The 19,506-nt window shown below is 42.5% G+C and overlaps 1 protein-coding gene across 1 annotated transcript in view; it reads left to right on the top strand.

Moving 5' to 3' along the window:
• DENND2C (DENN domain containing 2C) overlaps window positions 1-14,401 on the top strand; it is a 132,428-nt gene extending 118,027 nt beyond the window's left edge. Inside the window, 6 exon segments of the mRNA XM_029573427.1 lie at window positions 1,120-1,297; window positions 3,235-3,276; window positions 3,601-3,706; window positions 4,118-4,357; window positions 12,728-12,814; window positions 13,390-14,401. Coding sequence (XP_029429287.1) covers window positions 1,120-1,297; window positions 3,235-3,276; window positions 3,601-3,706; window positions 4,118-4,357; window positions 12,728-12,814; window positions 13,390-13,421 — 685 coding nt within the window. The 3' untranslated portion in view covers window positions 13,422-14,401.
• Window positions 14,402-19,506: the final 5,105 nt, after the last annotated feature.

The raw sequence follows: 19,506 nt of genomic DNA, 5'->3' as shown, positions 1-19,506 counted from the left end.
TCACGTTTCTGTCTTCATCAAGCCTTATAAAAATTTTGGCACTAACCTTCATGAGTAGGGTGGCAGACTGCTTAAGAGGGATTTGTATTATCTATATTTACCTTAAAAGAAATGTGACTGCCTTCAGATGATGACTTGGGTTAACATAAAAACTGAGTTGACTCTTGCTTATCAACCAGATTACCTTGCAGCTACTAAACTCTACAGCTTCTGATGCTATGTTGAAATTGTTTAAAAAAAGTATTGTACAAGGGGATTTAAATAGCGATTTTAGTTGTTGCGGAGCAGGTGTGCCTAAGCCTGGGGGGGGGGGGGGGGGGGAGGCAGAGAAGATTGCAGCTGCTGCAGTGGTGACCCTTAGTAACCTATAAGTGGCATAGTGAGTGCACCTCAGAGGGGAGGAGCTTCTCCAGCCCTGGGGCCAACAAGGGATTCCTGGCCACCCAAGCACAACTGTCTGGGGGAGAGGGAGGCAGAATGCAGAAATCACTAAAGATGTTTTGGGGAATGGGGAGTTGGGCAGAAAAACCACCAAAATCACAAAATGATTTTAGGGGTTTTATTCTGTAGAAAATATTTTTCATGGGAATTTTTTGATATCTTGGGTCTTACATTAGCTACAAAATGGGAAACATAGTAAAACTCTTTAAAATTAGGCCACATTCATGGTTTTGTTGGTACTTATTTGAAGGTTTTTGTTTATTGTTGAAATATGAAGCGGAGTGATTTTGGATTTAGATTCGCTTCTCTTGGAAGAAGTGGGATGGGTGGAGGGCTTGGGTTAGGAATTCTGTATAAGTATTATTACATATGATTATTGATCTAGACATGGTATATAAGAATCAAACATCACTGTGTCTCATATTTTGTTTATTGTTGAAAGTTCAATAAAACAGATTAAGCATAAAATTAGGTCAGGTCTTTTGTCAGATCAGATACTTTAGGTACTTACATTTCATGTGTTTGAATGATCTCATACACAGAAGCATTTTAGCACACTGTACCATTAATGAGACATGTTACAAAAAACAAATCTCAGTAAAGTTTTTAAAGTGAAGATGGAAAGCCTGTTTTCAGATGCATATATGCTTTAATTTATGATTTGTTACTTTCTTCTAGTATCTTGTCAAAGTGTGGTCATGCTGTGGTTGCTATGCTTTACCCTTTCACCTGGCAACACACCTATATCCCCGTATTACCAGCCTCTATGATCGATATAGTCTGCTCACCCACACCATTCCTGATTGGGATCTTGTCTTGCTGTTTACCTCTACTAAGTGATTTACCCATAGAAGAGGTGAGAGTTGTATATATCCTCTTTCATTGAAATATAACTCACAATGAGAAATAATACTATAAAATGTTGGGCTGCCCAGGAGCTTTATTGTCAGGTTGTTCAAACATTTGAGTTAGGATACTGGAAAAGAATCAGAGGCAGGAAAAAAATGATGCACTTTCATCCCAGATTTAAAAACTGAATCAGGCACCCACATGAAGAGGGAGGGTGTGTATTGATTTTATTTTTGGGGCATGGGTGTAGTCCTATGTCACATCAGAACAGACCACTTTTGTTCTGAGCATTATTGCATGGGCTGTTAGTGCTGCTAGATAAATCATGAGATGGCGTGTGTAACTTTCATATGAAGTATAAGCTTAGGCGAGTATAGGTAAACACCTTACTGTATGAAAAGATCTAAGAGACACTGCAACTTGTAGTGTTAAGCACGGTCACATTTGACTTACCAAGCGAACATATTGGATGCATTACAGTATTTACTAGCACTCACAGGGATAGATTTTAAAAGCTCTACACACGCCAAATCCGGGAGATACGTGTCTCTTGGGCTGGTGCGCAGCATGCGTATTTTAAGAAGCATGGACGCATGTATCTCCCGGTACACGCACAAAAGAAAAAGTCCAAAAAGGGGGCATGGCAACCGGTGTATAAGTATTTACGTGCACAAGCGCATGCTGGGCTCCCCCTACTGCATAACTTTACTTCTGCTATAGATGGCGTGTAAGTTCTAAAACAAAAACTAGGAAGGCCAGTGGGGTTTTAAGGATTGGGGCAGATAGGGTAGAAGACAGGTTAGTTAGCTAGGGGATTAGGAAGTCCTATCCTGTAACTGGGCAAAGTGGGAACGAACTGATTTAACTGGTAATTGCGTCGACGCACGTGTATATTAAAATCCCCCCACTTACGTGGTAGAAGCGGCACATGTGCACATCCATATAAAATGGCGTGCACATTTACGTGCTTCCAGCCAATTTTATAACATACACGCATGCATGTTATAAAGTGGGTACGTGCTGGCATACGTGCATTCGTGCATGCCCACACGGCTGTTTTAAAGTTACCATCTTAAGGGTGCATTCTAAAAGCCCTGTGTGTGGCAAATCCGGGAAATACGTGCATGACTGGGACACGTGCTGATTTTAAGTGGCCCAGTACATGGATAAAAAAGGGGTGGAACAGATTGGAGTCCGGATTGGGACTACACCCATGAAGTCAGTTACACACACCAACGCGCGCCGGTCTCACACAACCGAGTAACTTGCTTCTCCTGTGGGCAAGCGTGTAAGTAGTAAGTAGTAAAAAAAGGGTAGTCAGCGGAGTTTTGGGGGTTGGGGCCAGTAAGATAAAAGGGAGGCAAGTTAGGTAGGGGGTTTAGGGAGTCTGCTCCTTTACTGGGAAATAGGCCCCATACGTGCGCATGTTATAAAATCGGCACGTCCATGTGTGCACGCCAAACGTGTGCATGTGCGTCCGCATGCGACTCTTATAATCTACCTTCTATTGTAGATATGAAATGCGTACTGAGACCAGTTACCCAGAAAAGGATGATGCGGTAGGAAGCGGGGGGGGGGGGGGGGGGTTGCTTGTTTCAAAATGGTGGCATCAGCCTAATTTTATGAAGTAGATTGCTTATTCTTTAATATGGAAATGTTTCCTAGTATTTGGGTCAAACCAGAGCTTTTCTTTAGTTTTCTTAGAAGAAAAAAAAAAGCTCTAAAAATGTTAAGGGTTTGTCATCAGCTGATATTCCTTTTATTTTCCGTATTGTTTTTAGTGACATATCAGTAAGAAACTATATTTTGGTTGTAAGTAAGAGAGACTATTTTTAAATTTTGGTTGCGCAATATGAAATCTAAGATTTTTCTGTTCACATATGTGTTTTATTTACATAAAACAAACACATTTTCTAAATTTATTCCACTTCCTGTTTGCCCTAGGTGCTGATTGTTGATCTTTGTGCAAACAAGTTCCTACAACAAGTGAGTCAAAGTTTCACTAGTTACATGCATACGTACACGTGCGCCCACACAGCTATTTCAAAGTTACCATCTTAAAGTGCACTTACACATGGCATATGTCATAGCAATTTTCAAAACCCATTTACATGTGTAAAACCCAGTTTTAATTGCATAAATCCATTTGAAAATGACCTCAATATTTTTTTTATTCTAATTTATTCCACCAGCTATTTTACATGGAATCCAGGGTCAGTGTACGATTTCCCTATACTACTACCATTATTCTATTTGCCAGCACTGCTCTGAAATACCACAAAGATGCTAATATACTTTTTCCTTTTTCAGATATCTGATGAAGATGACATTTTACCTCACAAACTCCAAGCTGCACTTGTACAGATTTTGGAACATCGAAATGACATTTTAACGCATGAACAACACTTTACAGAAGGTGACTGTATAAAAATTAGTCACATACATATAAGCACAGACACTAATATAGAAGCAAACAAAGCTGAAGACAGTTTAAAAAAAAAAAGTGCATTCTCTGCATGTGAGATGTTCTGAACAAGGAAGACTTGAATCTAGAAGATGCCACACATAGTACTCACATTTCACAAGCTACACAAACAGCGCATATCACAGCATTATTGAATCAAGAATTTTATAATAAAGCAAACTATTTTGAATTTATTTATTTACTTATAAATTCTTCTATTCTGCATACTTCCTTCATTCAAAGCGGATTTGCTACCTTTTATGATCAGAGTATGTATTATCCAAAAATGATGTACATGAGCTTTCAGACCCACATACATATGATCTGAAGAAGGGGTTTAACTCATGTTGTTTCTCTTTATAGAGGATGTTTCGCTCAGTTCTCTGGTCTCTGAAGCATTTGTCAGATTGTTTGTGGAGATTGTGGGACATTACTCCCTGCACATGTATGTCAATGAGAAAGGAGAGCGGATTTTCCAGCGAGAGCCATTTCGTAAATCACATACCTCTCGCAGTATCAGGCAGTTTTTGGATATGTTCATGGAAACACAGATGTTTGCAGGATTCATTCAAGATCGGGAACTCCGTAAAAGTGGTGTGAAAGGTAAGGTCTCTTTAATTAATAGGGTTGAGAGCATATAGTGGGTTATGCTATGGTATGTGGTATTTGCTTTGTAGACTGTATTACGCAAACAAACTAGGAGAATAATAACACTCACTATGTCTTTTGTGAAACAATGAAAGGATAATTTTGTGTATAATATATGTACACAGCAGATGCTTATGAGAATACCTGAGCCAAATAACAAAACAGTATACAGTATATCAGCACAAAAACAAAAGCAATTTCCCCAACTAATAGCTTATAATTATATACAAAAGCCTAATGAGAGCGGTCACCCTTGATTGGAGACACATCAGTACTGGAGATCCTTTTATCAGTGTGAGATTTGTTGTGCTGTCAGCTCTCAGCAGGAAATCTGAATATGTGTCTTTTTGGAATAGGACATAGGCTGTTTGGATTTCTTTGTGTAGCCCTTTTTTACTACACATGCTCAGAAGGAATCTCTTTGTTTAACTTTCCTGAAATGTTGCCAAGCTACTGATAAGAAAAACTTACTGCATATGTTTTCTATGATGGTGGATTTCTGGTCTTTATTCACCACTCCTAACACATTCTATCCTGGACAGCTGCCAGGTGCTTCAGCGCTCAGCTTTTTGCCAAAACAACTTGTGCTGCAATAAAGTAGCTCTTAGAATGCTAGCTAGCTTCAAGCAAGTAGCAGTCTTATGATTTTAAGTAAGTGTTCAGTATCTATCTGTTTCATGACCTTGAAGCTTACAGAAAGGGAGAGCAATGTATAGGCCATAAGATGTGCCTCTTCTAGCAAAGGAAGTGAAGAGGGGAAAGAAGGGAGAGTGAAACCATGGGTACGTGCTTACCTTGAACATAATCTAAGTTGTACTTTCTGTAATACTAGGGAGAAAAAGGTGGAGGCCATGAAGCAAGAACTGTTCTTAATTCTGCATACAATCATTATAAACAAATCATATCTATATGGCAATATTTTTCTCTCATAAAGGACAAAGTTTTATTCAAAATTATACACTAATACAGGGTAGTCAACTCTCCTGCATTTGCAGAAACAGTCATTTTAGTTAAAAATAAGGACAAGATTTGATGTCTTATCCTATAAAACAAATTGCCCAAGGTCAAAAGGAAGATCAGTGGGATTTGAAACCTTGCTTCCTTAGTTCTCAGCCTGCTGCTTTAGCAACTGTATTAGAGTTTCCCAAACATTTAGCCAATGCGACCCTATTATAGTACTAGAAAATTTACATGACCCCAAAGGACGATTGAAACAAATTAGCAGGGGTGTGATTCCCTACCCTTCCCTCACTCGACCATCACCCCCTCCAGAGGACCTCTTCTCTTAACCTCTAGTGGAGCCCCTCTTGCACCCTCTGGATAACATGCTTTTATAGGCAGAATATAAAATTGCAATAAATGAAATGAAAAATGCTTCTCACCTCCCCAGTCCTGCCCAACCCCCTTTTCACATCCCTCCTTGTTCAGCGCTTCCCATTACAGAAACTTAAGCAAGGGTAGTGCCACTGCAGGGCCTGTGAGAGCATGCTGACTCATAGGCCCCCACACTGCCTTCCACTACTACTAGCGCCTAAAGAGTGCTGCCATTTCAGGCACTTGTGACCCCATCTGAACGTTGAGTGACCCACAGTTTGAGAAGCCCTGTACTAGGCTACTCCTCCATTTTGATAAGACCTTAAGACATGTCCTTTAGTCTGACTACATACATTTCCACATGGCCCTCAAGATTACTTTTGAAAATTATATTCTTTATTAATTTCTTAGATATATAAGTCAGATAAATCCTGATCACAAGAAACACATGGCAATTATATAAGGGAAAAAAGAAAATTCAGCAATAAGGAAAAGAATTGTAACAGGTTATTGCCACTAATTTTGACCACAAATGGGGAGAGATTTAAAAAGAAAATTAAAGTGCAAAAATCATTATAATTTGTATATTGAACCTAAAAATTACATCCAAAGCATTATGAAACAACAACAATGGTTACAGACTTATGGGTAATTTTTTTAAAAATACGTGCGCCGGTGTGTACAGGGAGGGTAGATTTGCCCAGGCCGGCGCTTACAGGGAGGGTAGATTTGCCCAGTTTACGCTCAGCGACGAGATTGTGCCTCCCCCAGTTCCCTCCCAGTCCACTCCAATTAAGGTGTGACTAAGAGGGAACTTTCCTACCCCCCTACCTACCCTCCCCTCCCTTTTCCACCACCGCTTTGAAGACCCTATCTTTTTGTTATTTTGTTTTTGAACTTACGCCAGCTCCTGAGCTGGCGTAACTTGCGCACACTGCCAGGCTGCCGGCGCGTGATCCCCTGGCACAGCGGCAAATAGCCGCTGTATCAGCAGCCTCCAGCTCCACCCTGCCCCGCCCCCTAGCCCGCCCCTTGAAAGAGATCTGGCTCTTGTGTGGGGAATGGGGGTTATCGCACAGCTGGGCCTCTTCTCACAGGACAAGTAGATGGTAGTCCTCATATGGGTGACATCATCAGGATGGAGCCCAATCATGGAACACTTTTGTCAAAGTTTCTAGAAATTTGACTGGCACCTACTGGGCATGCCCAGCAATGCACTGACCCTGCATCCGGCAGGGGTCCCCCTTCAGTCTTCTTTTTTACACGCAGCAGTAGCCACGTGGGTTAAGGAGCTCTGGAGATTCCTGACAGGAATTTTCCTCACGGAACTTCTTTCAAAAGTTTCTACCCCATATGGGTCCCCCTATCGATATCCATACTCTGCGGTTGAAAGGTAAGGTTTTACCCTTGTTGCGGTCGATTCCCGTCAAGTTATCCCTTCGGAGTCTACTGGCCAGCAACCGCACCATGGCTACATTTTTGTCAGAGTCATGGTGTCTGGTTTTCATCGGTGCCCCGACTATACTAAAACAATGTCCATCACTGACCCGCATGGGGTCTGTGTTATGTGTTTGGGGTCCGGCCACAATGTCCTAACTTGCACCAAATGTGCCCAAATGATACCGAAGGGCCGTAAGGCTCGGTTAGAGAAAATGGACTCTTTCAGTTAAAAACCCCGACTCCATCGATAGCTTCGACGTCGTCTGAGCCAGTGCCATCGACTTCTCGCCAGCACCAGGACACTACTGCTGTTCGACCAGCATCGACGATTCCAAAGGTGTCGATTGCCTCCTTGCCTCCTCAAGAAAAGGACCGAGGAAAACATTGTGAAAAGCGTTGACACCGGCATCGGAAGGCTCAGTCCGTCAATCCAGGCATGTCCTCGGCATCGACTGAGCCACCGACAAAGAAGCCCCGTCCAGAAAAGGCCCCATCCTCTTCTGTGACTGGGTCACCAAGGTGTTCCTCACCTTCAGTGGTGCCGGGATCGCGATTCCACCTTCACCTCCAGCTATGCCAGTGCTGCCTCCTACTCCGGTGCCGGGGTTCCATGCCCCAGTCTTCCGCGAGGAATTGGATCGGATGATCCAAGAGGCCATCGGTAAAGCACTTCAGGGCTTCCAACCTCCATCGATGCCGGTACCAGTCCCCAAGCCGGTCACCGATCCGATTCCCGTAGCACTCGCACCGCTACTGGGTAGACTAGATGCGTTGATCAGTGCCCTGCCTACCTTCCACACCGATTCCATTATCATCGGATGATGAGGAAACATCGTTACCCATTCCACTGTCTGGGATTTTACCACCGACTCGTCCATCGATGTCACCAGTCCCTTCAGTGCCTCCATCTATGCCATAGTTTCCTCCATCGATGCCGTCTGTGCCTCCGATGTCGTCGATACCTAGGCCTGGTCCCAGCGTCAGGGTTTTGACTCCTTCCTAGAGAGTGTAAGCCAACCTCCTCTTCCTTCCATTCCGGTTGGCAGTCGGCTCTGCCACTTCAACAGCGCTTGGCATACAGTCACCACAGACCAGTGGGTACTGGCAGTAGTCACTCAGGGTTACCACCTAAATTTCCTGACTGTTCCAGCGGACTCTCCACCTCGGTTGACGTGGGGGTCATCCGACCACTCTCCCTTGCTCGAACAGGAGGTCTCATCCCTCCTCAAATCCTGAGCAATAGAACCAGTGCCCCTCTCCCAGCAGGGGGCAAGGGTTTTATTCCCGGTATTTTCTAAGTGGCGTACACCTGATACTGGACCTCTGCGCCCTAAACAAATTTTTGCAGAGAGAAAAATTAAAAATGGTAACCTTGGGCTCTCTACTTCCTCTTCTACAAAGAGGAGATGGGCTATGCTCTCTAGATCTCCAAGATGGTTTCACACACATCTCAATTACTCCATCTCATTGCAAGTATCTGCGATTCCTGGTTGGCCCCCGTCATTTCCAGTACCGTGTACTACCATTCGGCCTGGCGTCCACTCCACAAGTATTCACCAAGTGCCTGGTGGTGATCGCAGCCTTCCTTAGGAACCAGGGTGTGCATGTCTACCCTTATCTCGACGATTGGTTGATAAGGGCTCCGACTCAGCAGGGCGCACTAATCTCCCTGCGTCTCACTATCAACACTCTGATTTCTTTAGGGCTTCTAAACAACTAAATTGATATATGATATGTTATGATATATGATATGTTCACCTTATTTCATATTGTCTGTAAAGCTTGTTGCTATTTATTGTTTATTGTAAACCGAGATGATGTTATTAACGTGCCGCGGTATATAAAAAAAATCACTAAATAAATAAATAAACTATCCCAAATCCAAGATAGTTCCATCTCAAACCCTATCCTTTATAGGGGCCGACCTAAACACTCTACAGGCGAAAGCCTTCCTCCCCAGGATCGAGCTTTCACCATAACATCTCTGGCGCATCAACTACAGACTCTAGTATCTTCAACTGCTCGTCACTTCCTCATACTGCTGGGTCACATGGTGTCCTCGGTGCATGTCACTCCGATGGCTCGCCTCGCCATGAGAGTAATGCAGTGGATTCAAGCTTGTCAGCCAATGTCCAGCATTATCCAGGTTACCAAACAGCTCCGTCTGTCACTAGCTTGGTGGATGCACCACTCCAATCTCATTCAAGGCCTTCCATTTCAGGCTCCAGATCCTCAAATTACCTTAACAACAGACGCATCCAACCTCGGGTGGAGCACACATGTAGGCGACCTGCAGACTCAGGGAACCTGGTCTACAGAGGAAGCCAAACACCAGATAAATTTACTGGAGCTACGGGCGATCAGATATGCCCTCAAGGCCTTTCAGGATTGCCTATCAGACAAAGCCATCCTGATTCAAACCGACAATCAGGTTGCAATGTGGTACATCAACAAACAAGGGGGAACAGGCTCCTACCTCTTGTGTCAGGAAGCTGCACAGATATGGGCATGGGCCCTTTCCCGCTCGATGTACCTCAAAGCAACCTACTTGCCGAGAGTGGACAATCTTTTGGCGGACAGGCCGAGTTGCACTTTCCATCCGCATGAGTGGTCTCTCAACCCCACGATAGCAGACACGATATTCCAATGCTGGGGTTACCCTCGCATAGACCTCTTTGCGTCGGTCTACAACCACAAAGTAGACAACTTCTGTTCTCTCATTCGCAGTCACCACTCGCAACCAGGAGATGCCTTCGCTCTCTTCTGGGCCAGTGGTCTCCTTTATGTGTACCCTCCACTTCCTCTCATTTCAAAGACTCTCGTGAAGCTCTGGCAGGACAAGGGGATTAATTATTCTGATAGCTCCCCACTGGCCACACCAGGTATGCTGACATATTCCTCTGGGGAAGGATCCCCTTCTAATCACTCAGAACAAAGGGTATCTTTGACACCCCAACCTCCAAGCTCTGTCTCTGACGGCCTGGATGTTGAAAGGTTAATACTCCAACCTTTTAACCTTTCAGAGTCGGTATCCCGAGTCCTGGTGGCTTCACGAAAGCCTTCAACGAGAAGGTCTTATTGCTCTAAATGGAAGAGGTTTATGGTCTGGTGCACTTCCATGTCCTTAGACCCTTTCACTTGTTCCACTGTGAGGTTCCTGGACTATCTCTGTCACCTGTCAGAGTTAGGCCTAAAAACTTCCTCTATCAGAGTCCATGTTAGTGCAGTGTCTACGTACCATAAGGGTATAGGAATTGTCTCCATTTCAACGCAACCCTTAGTATCACGTTTCATGAGGCTTGCTCCATTTAAAATCTCCGCTGCGCCCTCCTGCCCCTACTTGGGACCTTAATGTGGTTTTGGGCCGGCTCATGAAATCTGTTTGAGCCTCTCCACTCCTGTGATCTCCGCTATCTCACCTGGAAAGTACTTTTTCTTCTTGAGATCACGTCTGCTCGCAGAGTTAGTGAATTACAGGCATTAGTTACCTACCCACCTTACACTAAAATTCTGCATGACAGGGTAGTGCTCCACACTCACCCTAAATTTTTGCCGAAGATAGTGTCGTAATTTCATATTAACCAATCTATTATCCTACCTACCTTTTTTCCCAGGCCCCATTCGAACCCAAACAGGCTCTGCATTCTTTGGACTGCAAACGTGCTCTAGCTTTCTATCTGGACCACACGTCGGCCCACAGGAAATCCACTCAATTGTTTGTTTCTTTTGATACCATCAAATTGGGAAATCCTGTGGGAAAGCAGACCCTCTCCTCCTGGTTGGCAGAATGCATCTCTTTTTGATACCAGCAAGCAGGCATTCCGCTACAAGACCATGTAAAAGCTCACTCGGTCAGGGCCATGGCGACATCAGTAGCGCACCTCCGTTCAGTGCCGCTTGGTGATATTTGTAAGGCTGCTACCTGGAGTTCTCTCCATACTTTCGCAGCCTATTATTGCTTAGATAAGACTGGCAGACAGGATTCCATCTTTGGCCAGTCTATTCTGCGTAACCTGTTTTCAATTTAATTTCCCAACATCCTTCCACCGACCCCCTCCAGGGTTCAGGATGCCCTACTAACTAAATTTCCACCCCTGTTGTTGGCCTGTTGCACGTCTTTGGGTGCATTTGGTGCTTTGCTCGGACATCCTCAGCTCGGTACTCACCCATATGTGAGGACTACCATCCTGCTTGTCCTGTGAGAAAGCAGAGTTGCTTACCTTTAACAGGTGTTCTCACAGGACAGCAGGATGTTAGTCCTCATGAAACCCACCCGCCACCCCGCAGAGTTGGGTTCGTTTACGTTTTCTTATTTAATTTTTCGCACGTACTTTTACTATACGACGAGACTGAAGGGGGACCCCTGCTGAATGCAGGGTCAGTGCCGTGCTGGGCATGCCCAGTAGGTGCCAGTCAAAGTTCTAGAAACTTTGACAAAAGTGTTTCGTGATTGGGCTCCATCCTGATGATGTCACCCATATGTGAGGACTAACATCCTGCTGTCCTGTGAGAACACCTGTTACAGGTAAGCAATTCTGCTTTCTAAAATGCGCAAGGCCCAGCCACATGCATAACCGTTTTCCCCGCGCGCAGGAGATTAAAAATCAAATCTTTATTCTACAAAACCTGTTCCCTCTTTTTTGGCCCAAATTGTTTTCTGTCCTGTTCCTCATGAAAATTTTCTGACACCAATGATTTTCAAAGGGAGACTGACATTACCCTTCTTTCCCTCAAACCTCTTGATACAAGCTTTCAAATGTCTTGGCATTCATTTAAAGAGAAATGTTTGTCTTTACATCTTCCTGTAGTTTATTGCTCAGTAAGACAACATTTCCAACTCTGCCCTGCAAATATGTAGATTGATGCTTAATTAAAAAAAAAAAAAAAGGCAAAACCTTACTACTTTCGTCATGTACAGTGGTCACTTGTTGTGAATGAAGTCTCTAGAAACTATTCCGATCCTCAAATTTGAAAAATTATTACTTCTGAAAGCATCTGCACGCGTAAAGTAAGAGATTTATCAAAACTGTGGGGATCAAGACATAGATCTGTCAGTAGTTAGTGTTTTAATTCTGTCATTTGTATAAAATTTTATGAAGGCAATTTTCAAAAGCATTTATCCAGATAAATTGACCAGACTAAAAATTGTCGTCCTCAACTTGCTAAAAATACATGTGGTTATGTAGCGCGAGTACATTTAGCCACGTTAAGGAGGAATTCCTATGGGTGTGTTGGAAGACAACGCACATACATTAAATTTTCAAAAGGACACGTGCTATTTTTTGCTTTCCTCTTTCCCCACCTCACAATAGCAGGTGCAAAGCATGTGGTTGCTTTAACATGAACACTTTATGCTTGCTAACTCTCAAAGAGAAACACCATGGGTAGTTTTTCTTTGAAAATTTGTACAACCACCACTACTTACTTTGCAGCTCTGTGCGCAGTTTGGAACTTGCCCATCCATGAGAGGAGTAGAATCCTTTGTGATCTCTCATGGTTTATAAGAAAAATTTTAGAGATGTCTCTTATTGTCCACCACTCTTGATCACACATGCACGTTTTCTTAAATAGGTCTGTTTGAACTGCGTGCTTGCGAGTATTTGGAAAGCATTCCCGAATCTGAGCCCAGTGGGGTGAACAAATTCCTGAGGGGACTGGGTAAGTATTTCTTTAAAAAAAAAATACAAGGCCTAGGAGATCTAACAGACTTTCACTGGGGTTTACAGTGGTGCAATTCAAACATGCACAGGATAGATATTGAGGAATCATAAGTGGCAGGGGGAACAAAATTACAGATTGAGTAAGTCTTGGACAGCCCCGTAGGTAGGCACAAATGGAAAAACTGGATGTTATGCTGATAATCCTCTGTTTCTATGCAGGTGCACGTGATACAAGATTGTTAGTAGACAGGGAAATACTTCATTCTTCTCTATCACAAAGGATGATCTTTTTTATAAGTATTCTGTAGGGAAAATAGGCACACAGTCATCTTGAGATCAATAAAAGGATATTTCCTTATAAAAAATCAACTAAATTGGCCCCTATTAATTTTTACTCACATATTCTTAGGAAGCTGTCAACTTCCTCCTTAATGCTTTGGAATCATGATTTATAATTGTATTTGTTGGCTCATCTCTGGGGATAAAAAAAACCCCAACAAAATAAAACCCAAACACTTATGGTGTTGAAATTTTCAGGGCACCATAGTCAATAATACATTTTCCTTTTTATAGGTAATAAAATGAAATTTCTTCAAAAGAAGTGAAAAGCGAGATTGGCACTGCGGAAGACAGTATGTGATTTTGTGCACAGAAAAGTCTGAGCTACTACATTTAGGCGTGATGGATAGATGTACGTCTGTCAGAACGTCCTTCCAGAAGCATTAAGCACTAGCTAAATGTTAAGTGCATTCTAACAAACATTACCTACTTCATCTCCCTGGTTTAACTGGAGTTCTGCTGAATATATAAACTAATGGAATAACCAGAATTTTGCTTTAAACAGATGGACAATTCCATTTGATTTTGAAACAAGCAAAGGACAATATTGGCTTATTTCTTCAAAAGCACTCAGCTGCTTCCTGCTACATATTCAGAAGGGCACATCTCTGTTTCTTTAGGAAAAGCATCAATGTGTGTTAGTTGAAAACAAATAAAATATGTAAAAGGACTAGTTAATGATTTTGTCGGTTGAGTGTTGTGTGGTGCTGCTTTCTGCTTGTGCTCACTCTTGGTGGTGAGTTTTCAGTATTGAGCATACAGGTTACCGATAATTGTTTTGGCACTTTGGTAGTAAATGTTTAACCAAATATAAATTTACGTGCCTCTCTGTAAACCGTCGTGATGGTGTATTACTAAACGATGGTATAGAAAATATTTTAAATAAATGAGTCCCATGCACCCCTGAGGTTATTGCTGGATTTAATAGCAATTTGTATCTTGTCACCACTCCTGAACATTTGCTGCTTGGTTTGGGCCAAACATTGTTTCCTTCAGATATCTATTTTAACCATTGCTGTGTTTCTGGCTTGAACTTTGTTCAGTTACATTGCGCCAGCTGTTGCCTATTTTTAATGTGAATCTCTAAAGCCTTTGTATCAGTTCTGTATCAGTGTTGCACAAAACACATATATAGTTTGCATTAGAGATGTGCTTTATTTTGTTTTATCGATTCGGGCTTTGTTTTCGTGGCCCCCGCAGGAAATTTCGTTTTTCCAGCGGTTCGGATTTTTTTTTCATGGGTCCTGATTTTTGTGTTAGTGCACACTAACACAAACTATGAATTTTTCCGAAAATTTGGAAAAATTCCATTTGTTTTTCGGTGCCCTGAACCATGACGAATTAGACAATGTTGTTGAAATTGTCTAATTCATTAAAAACGAATGCACATCTCTAGTTTGCATGTTTGTCTTGCGATGTACATGTTATTTTAATGAAAGTAAATGTTGCTATAGCTATTTTTCATGGCTGAAATATGAACACAATATTTTGAGGGCAATTTTCCAAGTTTTGTACATAAGATTTACCTGTGTAAGAAATGCAAGTTGAGAATTGCATGTTTCACAGGACACATACATTTATGTGTGGGGAAAAGGGTTCAGTTGGGCCAGGGGAGAGGAAAAGCACGCAAGCCGATTTCAGTTTGCAGTGTGTGTACCAGGTGCATTTTCAGCGGGAAAAGCTAAAGCAAGATTCCTTCAAAACATGCAGCCCTCCTCCTCTGAGGCTGATGCAATAAAGTGCACGTAAAAAAACGTGCATCCAAACTGGGCGCGTTTTTTTAACGTCACATACGTCTCTTGGGTGCCCGATGCAATATGTAAATGAGCTTCCATGCTAAAACGGATGCGCTAGGGATAAATTGTGTCTTCCTAGTGCGTCCTTGGCATTGGGTGCCCAGGCTCAATTTATGAGCATCTGTTTTATTTTGCGGCAGCAAATTTACTGGCACAATATACATGGCCTGGAGCGTGTATATTGTGCATGTTTATTGAATACCCAGAATTTTTTTTTTTCCATCAAGCCTTTTTATTTTTGCATGGTGCTGCTTTCTGTGGTTCCTCCTACTTGTATTGCGATGATACTAGGTAGGAGGAACCACAGAAAAGCAGTATTTTTTGTTTTTAAGTACACCCCTTGATCCACGGCTCTGGGGCAGAGGTAAAATCTGATAAGTTAAAACATGCGTCTTAGGGGGCTAGTGATTTTTTTGCATCGCAAAGTAATAGTTAATAGTCTCATCTTCATGGCATTTACATGTGATGAGCCCTATTAGCTACGCCTTTGTTTGGATGTGCGTTTTGGAGGCGCTGATCCCCTTACTGCATCGGGGATTATAGACGCGAGTCTAAAATGCATCTCCAACCACTTGTTAACCTGTGCGCTAGGTTGGGCGCACTTTATTACACTGGCCCCAGAGTGGGTAGTCATTTCTGCCTGCCCTTTAAGTAGAAAATAGTATTTGCAATCATTAAAATAAGTGAAATCGTCCTTGTCCGACACATGTATAGATTGGTTCATAAAGGTGTGATCAGCAGTGGTCTTTGATAGAATGGGGGAGCCTGCTGCACCTGGATATACCACATTGTCTGAAGTCATTGACACCACAAGGGTTAGTGTTTAGATTTTCTATACTCACACATAAGATTTTAGTATTGTCAGCATCAATCTCCATTTCAATTTTGCTGAAACTTTAGTGTAAGAAATGAGAACCAATAATTGATAACAAGGCCAAAAAACTGTTACTTATTTTAGACTATTTCTATGGTCTCTTGTATATATGGGCATTGTTTGTTTACAGCTATACTGGTAAACACAGTAAGGGCCTGGGCAGATTTTCTAGTTTCCAGCCATTCATCACAAGAACATTCAGATGACATCTGTAGTCCATCTAGGTGCTGTCTGAGCCTGTTGAATGTCAGAATGTTTGGAAAGGCATAATTCATGTGTTCAGATTAAGGGTAGCAATCAAAAAGTGAGCTTATGTTGGAAAAAAAAAAAAGATTTAGTGAGAAGATGGAGAGACCAGGTATACTGCTAGTGAGATTACGTTAATTTTATACAAAACCTGCTGTTTGTACTCTAAGAGCAAGTTTTAAAAGCCCTGGACGCGGGAAATCTGGGAGATATGTGTGTGACTGGGACCTGCGTGCACCGTGTGGATATTAAGAAGCCCGCAGCCACGTGTGTATCTCCTGGTACGTGAATAAAGAAGGAAAGCTGAAAAAAAGGGGTAGGCTGTGGGTGGGGAATGGGCGGACCAGGACATCACCATCATCACCCAAGCATGCGCCAGGACCCAACGACCATGTAACCTGCTGCTACGAACCGCAGGTATTAAAACAAAAAAATCTAGGGTAGACAGCGGGGTTTTAGAGGTCGGAGCTGGAAGGGTAAAAGGGAGGGGGTTTAGGAAGTTCGCTCCTTTACAGGAGGGAACTTAGATTCGGTACTACTGTGTCGCTGCACGTACCTACTAAAATCCTCCCCCCCCCCCCCTTACGAGATGAAGGCGCGATTCGCACAGATATAAAATCATGCGCGCAGGTAGCCGATTTTATAACATGCGCCTTTGCAAGCGCATGTTAAGAGATTGGCGCATCCATGTGGGCATGCCGGCAACCGCACACACATAGACGCCTGCGCGCGGGTCTTAAAATCCACCTTTTAAAATACACATCAAAGCCTGATAATACTTTCTGGGATGTGTTTGTTCTATTGTTAAACATGCAGGGCACCTCCTTTTTAGGGAAACAGATCCCAAAACTGAGCAAAGCAATTGTTTGCAGCACAGCTGCTTTTACTCTGCTAGGAATTCAAGGGTTAATAGAATTTAGGATGCCACAGCTTTTTCAGGAGTTTTGAAACCTGATTTTTTTTTATCTGTTGGAGAGGTGTAAACTGGGTTAGAAATCTTAACCATCAAGTCACTGCTAAAACCACCTTTAGCTTGCAATGTAAATAAGTGCTTGTTTCCAATACCGCCACAGTGATCAAAGGCAGAAATAACAGCACTTTAGAATGAAGTGTGAGTCTTGTCAAGACTTTTGGCTCATATTGAGTTTCTTGATATAGTTTGTACATAGTATCTCTTATCTGTACTTACATGTTTCCTGTAATTTGAGTGGACAATATTATTCTGCAGTGCTTTCTAATAATCTTTGTACATTGTTCTCACAGAAATGGAATAAAGTGCTGCTTACTGAATGCCTTTCTACACAACCTGGCCTTTAGTGAGAGAGAGGTAAAATCTGGAGCGGAGAACTTTCCTCCCCCTCTGTGGGGATCCAGGTTGCAAGGGGGCAGGACCATGGGGGGGGGGGGGAGTAGAGCCAAAAGATAAGGTACAGACTTTGCACCCACAGCAAAGCAGGTGCCAAGCCTGCATGTACTGACGTACAGCATTTGTAATCAGCTTAGCAAAGCTACTCTGTTATAAGCAGAAAATAAGTATTTTAAATACATTCATTTTTAAAGGAAAACAATTTTATTGCATGGGGGGGGGGGGGGGGGGGGGGGGTTTCAAAATTGCTTACCAAGTCCATACCATGAACCCTAAATACAGTAAATAAAATATGATCAGTTACCTTGATGAGCCCTACCACATATAAACAAGTTACTTGTGAATTATTTAATGCTTGTAACAAGGTTTATTGATTTTTGTAACCCACCTTAGGCTTAAATGAAAAGGCGACTAATTGAAGAAAATAAATATTTTTATTAAGTAAAACTCCTGAGTTCTAGTATTTAGTTTCAATTTCTCTCCATCTGTATAAGCCAACCTATAGTAAGCCATTCTGTATTTTGTATTATGTATTCCTGGTTTTTCAGTTTTGTAAACTAATAAATTAAGCCAGTATCACTGTATAACTGTTTTCTGCATTTTTTGTGTGTGCTTTTGCAAACATGATTACTGTTGGTGGATATTAACTTTGACTGAACATATACAGCTCCATATGAGAAGGAACAGGTAAACCAAATGTCTCCATGGAGAGGCCATCTTATTTTTCTTAGGAAATAAGAATTAGATGTGCATATGTGCATTACATTGCATGCCTCAAAGGAGTAAAACTATATACCAAAAGCAAGAATATTTCAAAACAGCTGACAAATAGAATAACATCCAATACTTAAAATCTCATACACAAATGTTTAAAAATGTTTCCAAACACCAATAAAATATTTCATAACAGCAGACACATCAAATAGCACCCCAAAATTAAAACTTCTAAGGATAAAAAAAATCCTGTGAGCTTTTGGTTTCTAGTCACTCTGAGATCATCATAAATTAGTTGGGGTGGGGGGGGGGGGGCACACAAACTTTCTCCTCTCACATACACACATGCTCCCCCTCCCACATGTAGTCATACATACACACTCTCTTCCATATGCAATCACATGCATGCTCTCCCACATACCACATGCATGCTCTGACATGCAATCACACACACTCTCTCTCTCTCCCACATGCAATCACACACACACTCATGCCAATACAGTGAGCTCAGCTGAGCGCAATTTAACCCGCAGTTGGATGTGTGTCCACAACTCCTTATACCAGAAGGGGATTAGCGCTGCCAAAACATGCAGCCAACCCCCCACGAAACTAATAGCTCTCATCACATGCAAATGCATGCTTATGAGGCTATTAGCTATTCGCCCCGGATCCAAAATAAAAATGTGTGCCCGATCTGCACATTTTTACGCTCAGAAATTAACATCTATCCAGAGCAGGCGTTAATTTCTGAGCAGCCCAAAAAAGTATTCAGAAAAGCAGAAAAAACTGCTTTTCTGTACATCCTCTGACTTAATATCATGGAGATATTAAGTCGGAGGAAACAAAAGGTTTAAAAAAAAAATTTTTTTTAAAGTGTGCCGTGGTCAGGTTAGGAAAAGGGACGCTCAATTAATGAGCATCCATTTCCTAACCCGAGGCTGTGCACAGGTTAGGAAAAGAGACGCTCCTAAAATTGAGCATCTGTTTTCCTAATCCCTGACAGCCACCTCTCCTGGGCGCCTGCTGCCAAGGAGATGCTAAGGGCGCACATTTATCCCTGGCTCCTCCTTAGCAGTGCGACCCCTCATTTAATATTCTATCGCACACCCAGGAGAGGTGGCTGTGCACGTGTTGAAACAGCAGGCGCCCAAAACAGATGCACATCTTTACCTCCTCCATATTGTATAGGCCTGACTGTGAGGGAGTATATAAGAAATTCTCAGAACACCTTAAAAGACTGGCCAGTTGTCTGTACTGGTCCTCCTTAAGTGCCAACCCAGCAAGGGATTCTGGGCTAAGGTGGATCCCTGAAACATAGAAATGACCACAGAAGAAGACCAAACGGCCCATCCAGT

The sequence above is a fragment of the Rhinatrema bivittatum genome, chromosome 12 (assembly GCF_901001135.1).
Source record: "Rhinatrema bivittatum chromosome 12, aRhiBiv1.1, whole genome shotgun sequence".
NCBI classification, from domain to species: domain Eukaryota; kingdom Metazoa; phylum Chordata; class Amphibia; order Gymnophiona; family Rhinatrematidae; genus Rhinatrema; species Rhinatrema bivittatum.
Note: the sequence above shows the minus strand (reverse complement) of the source record. Positions and strands in the feature narration are given on the sequence as shown.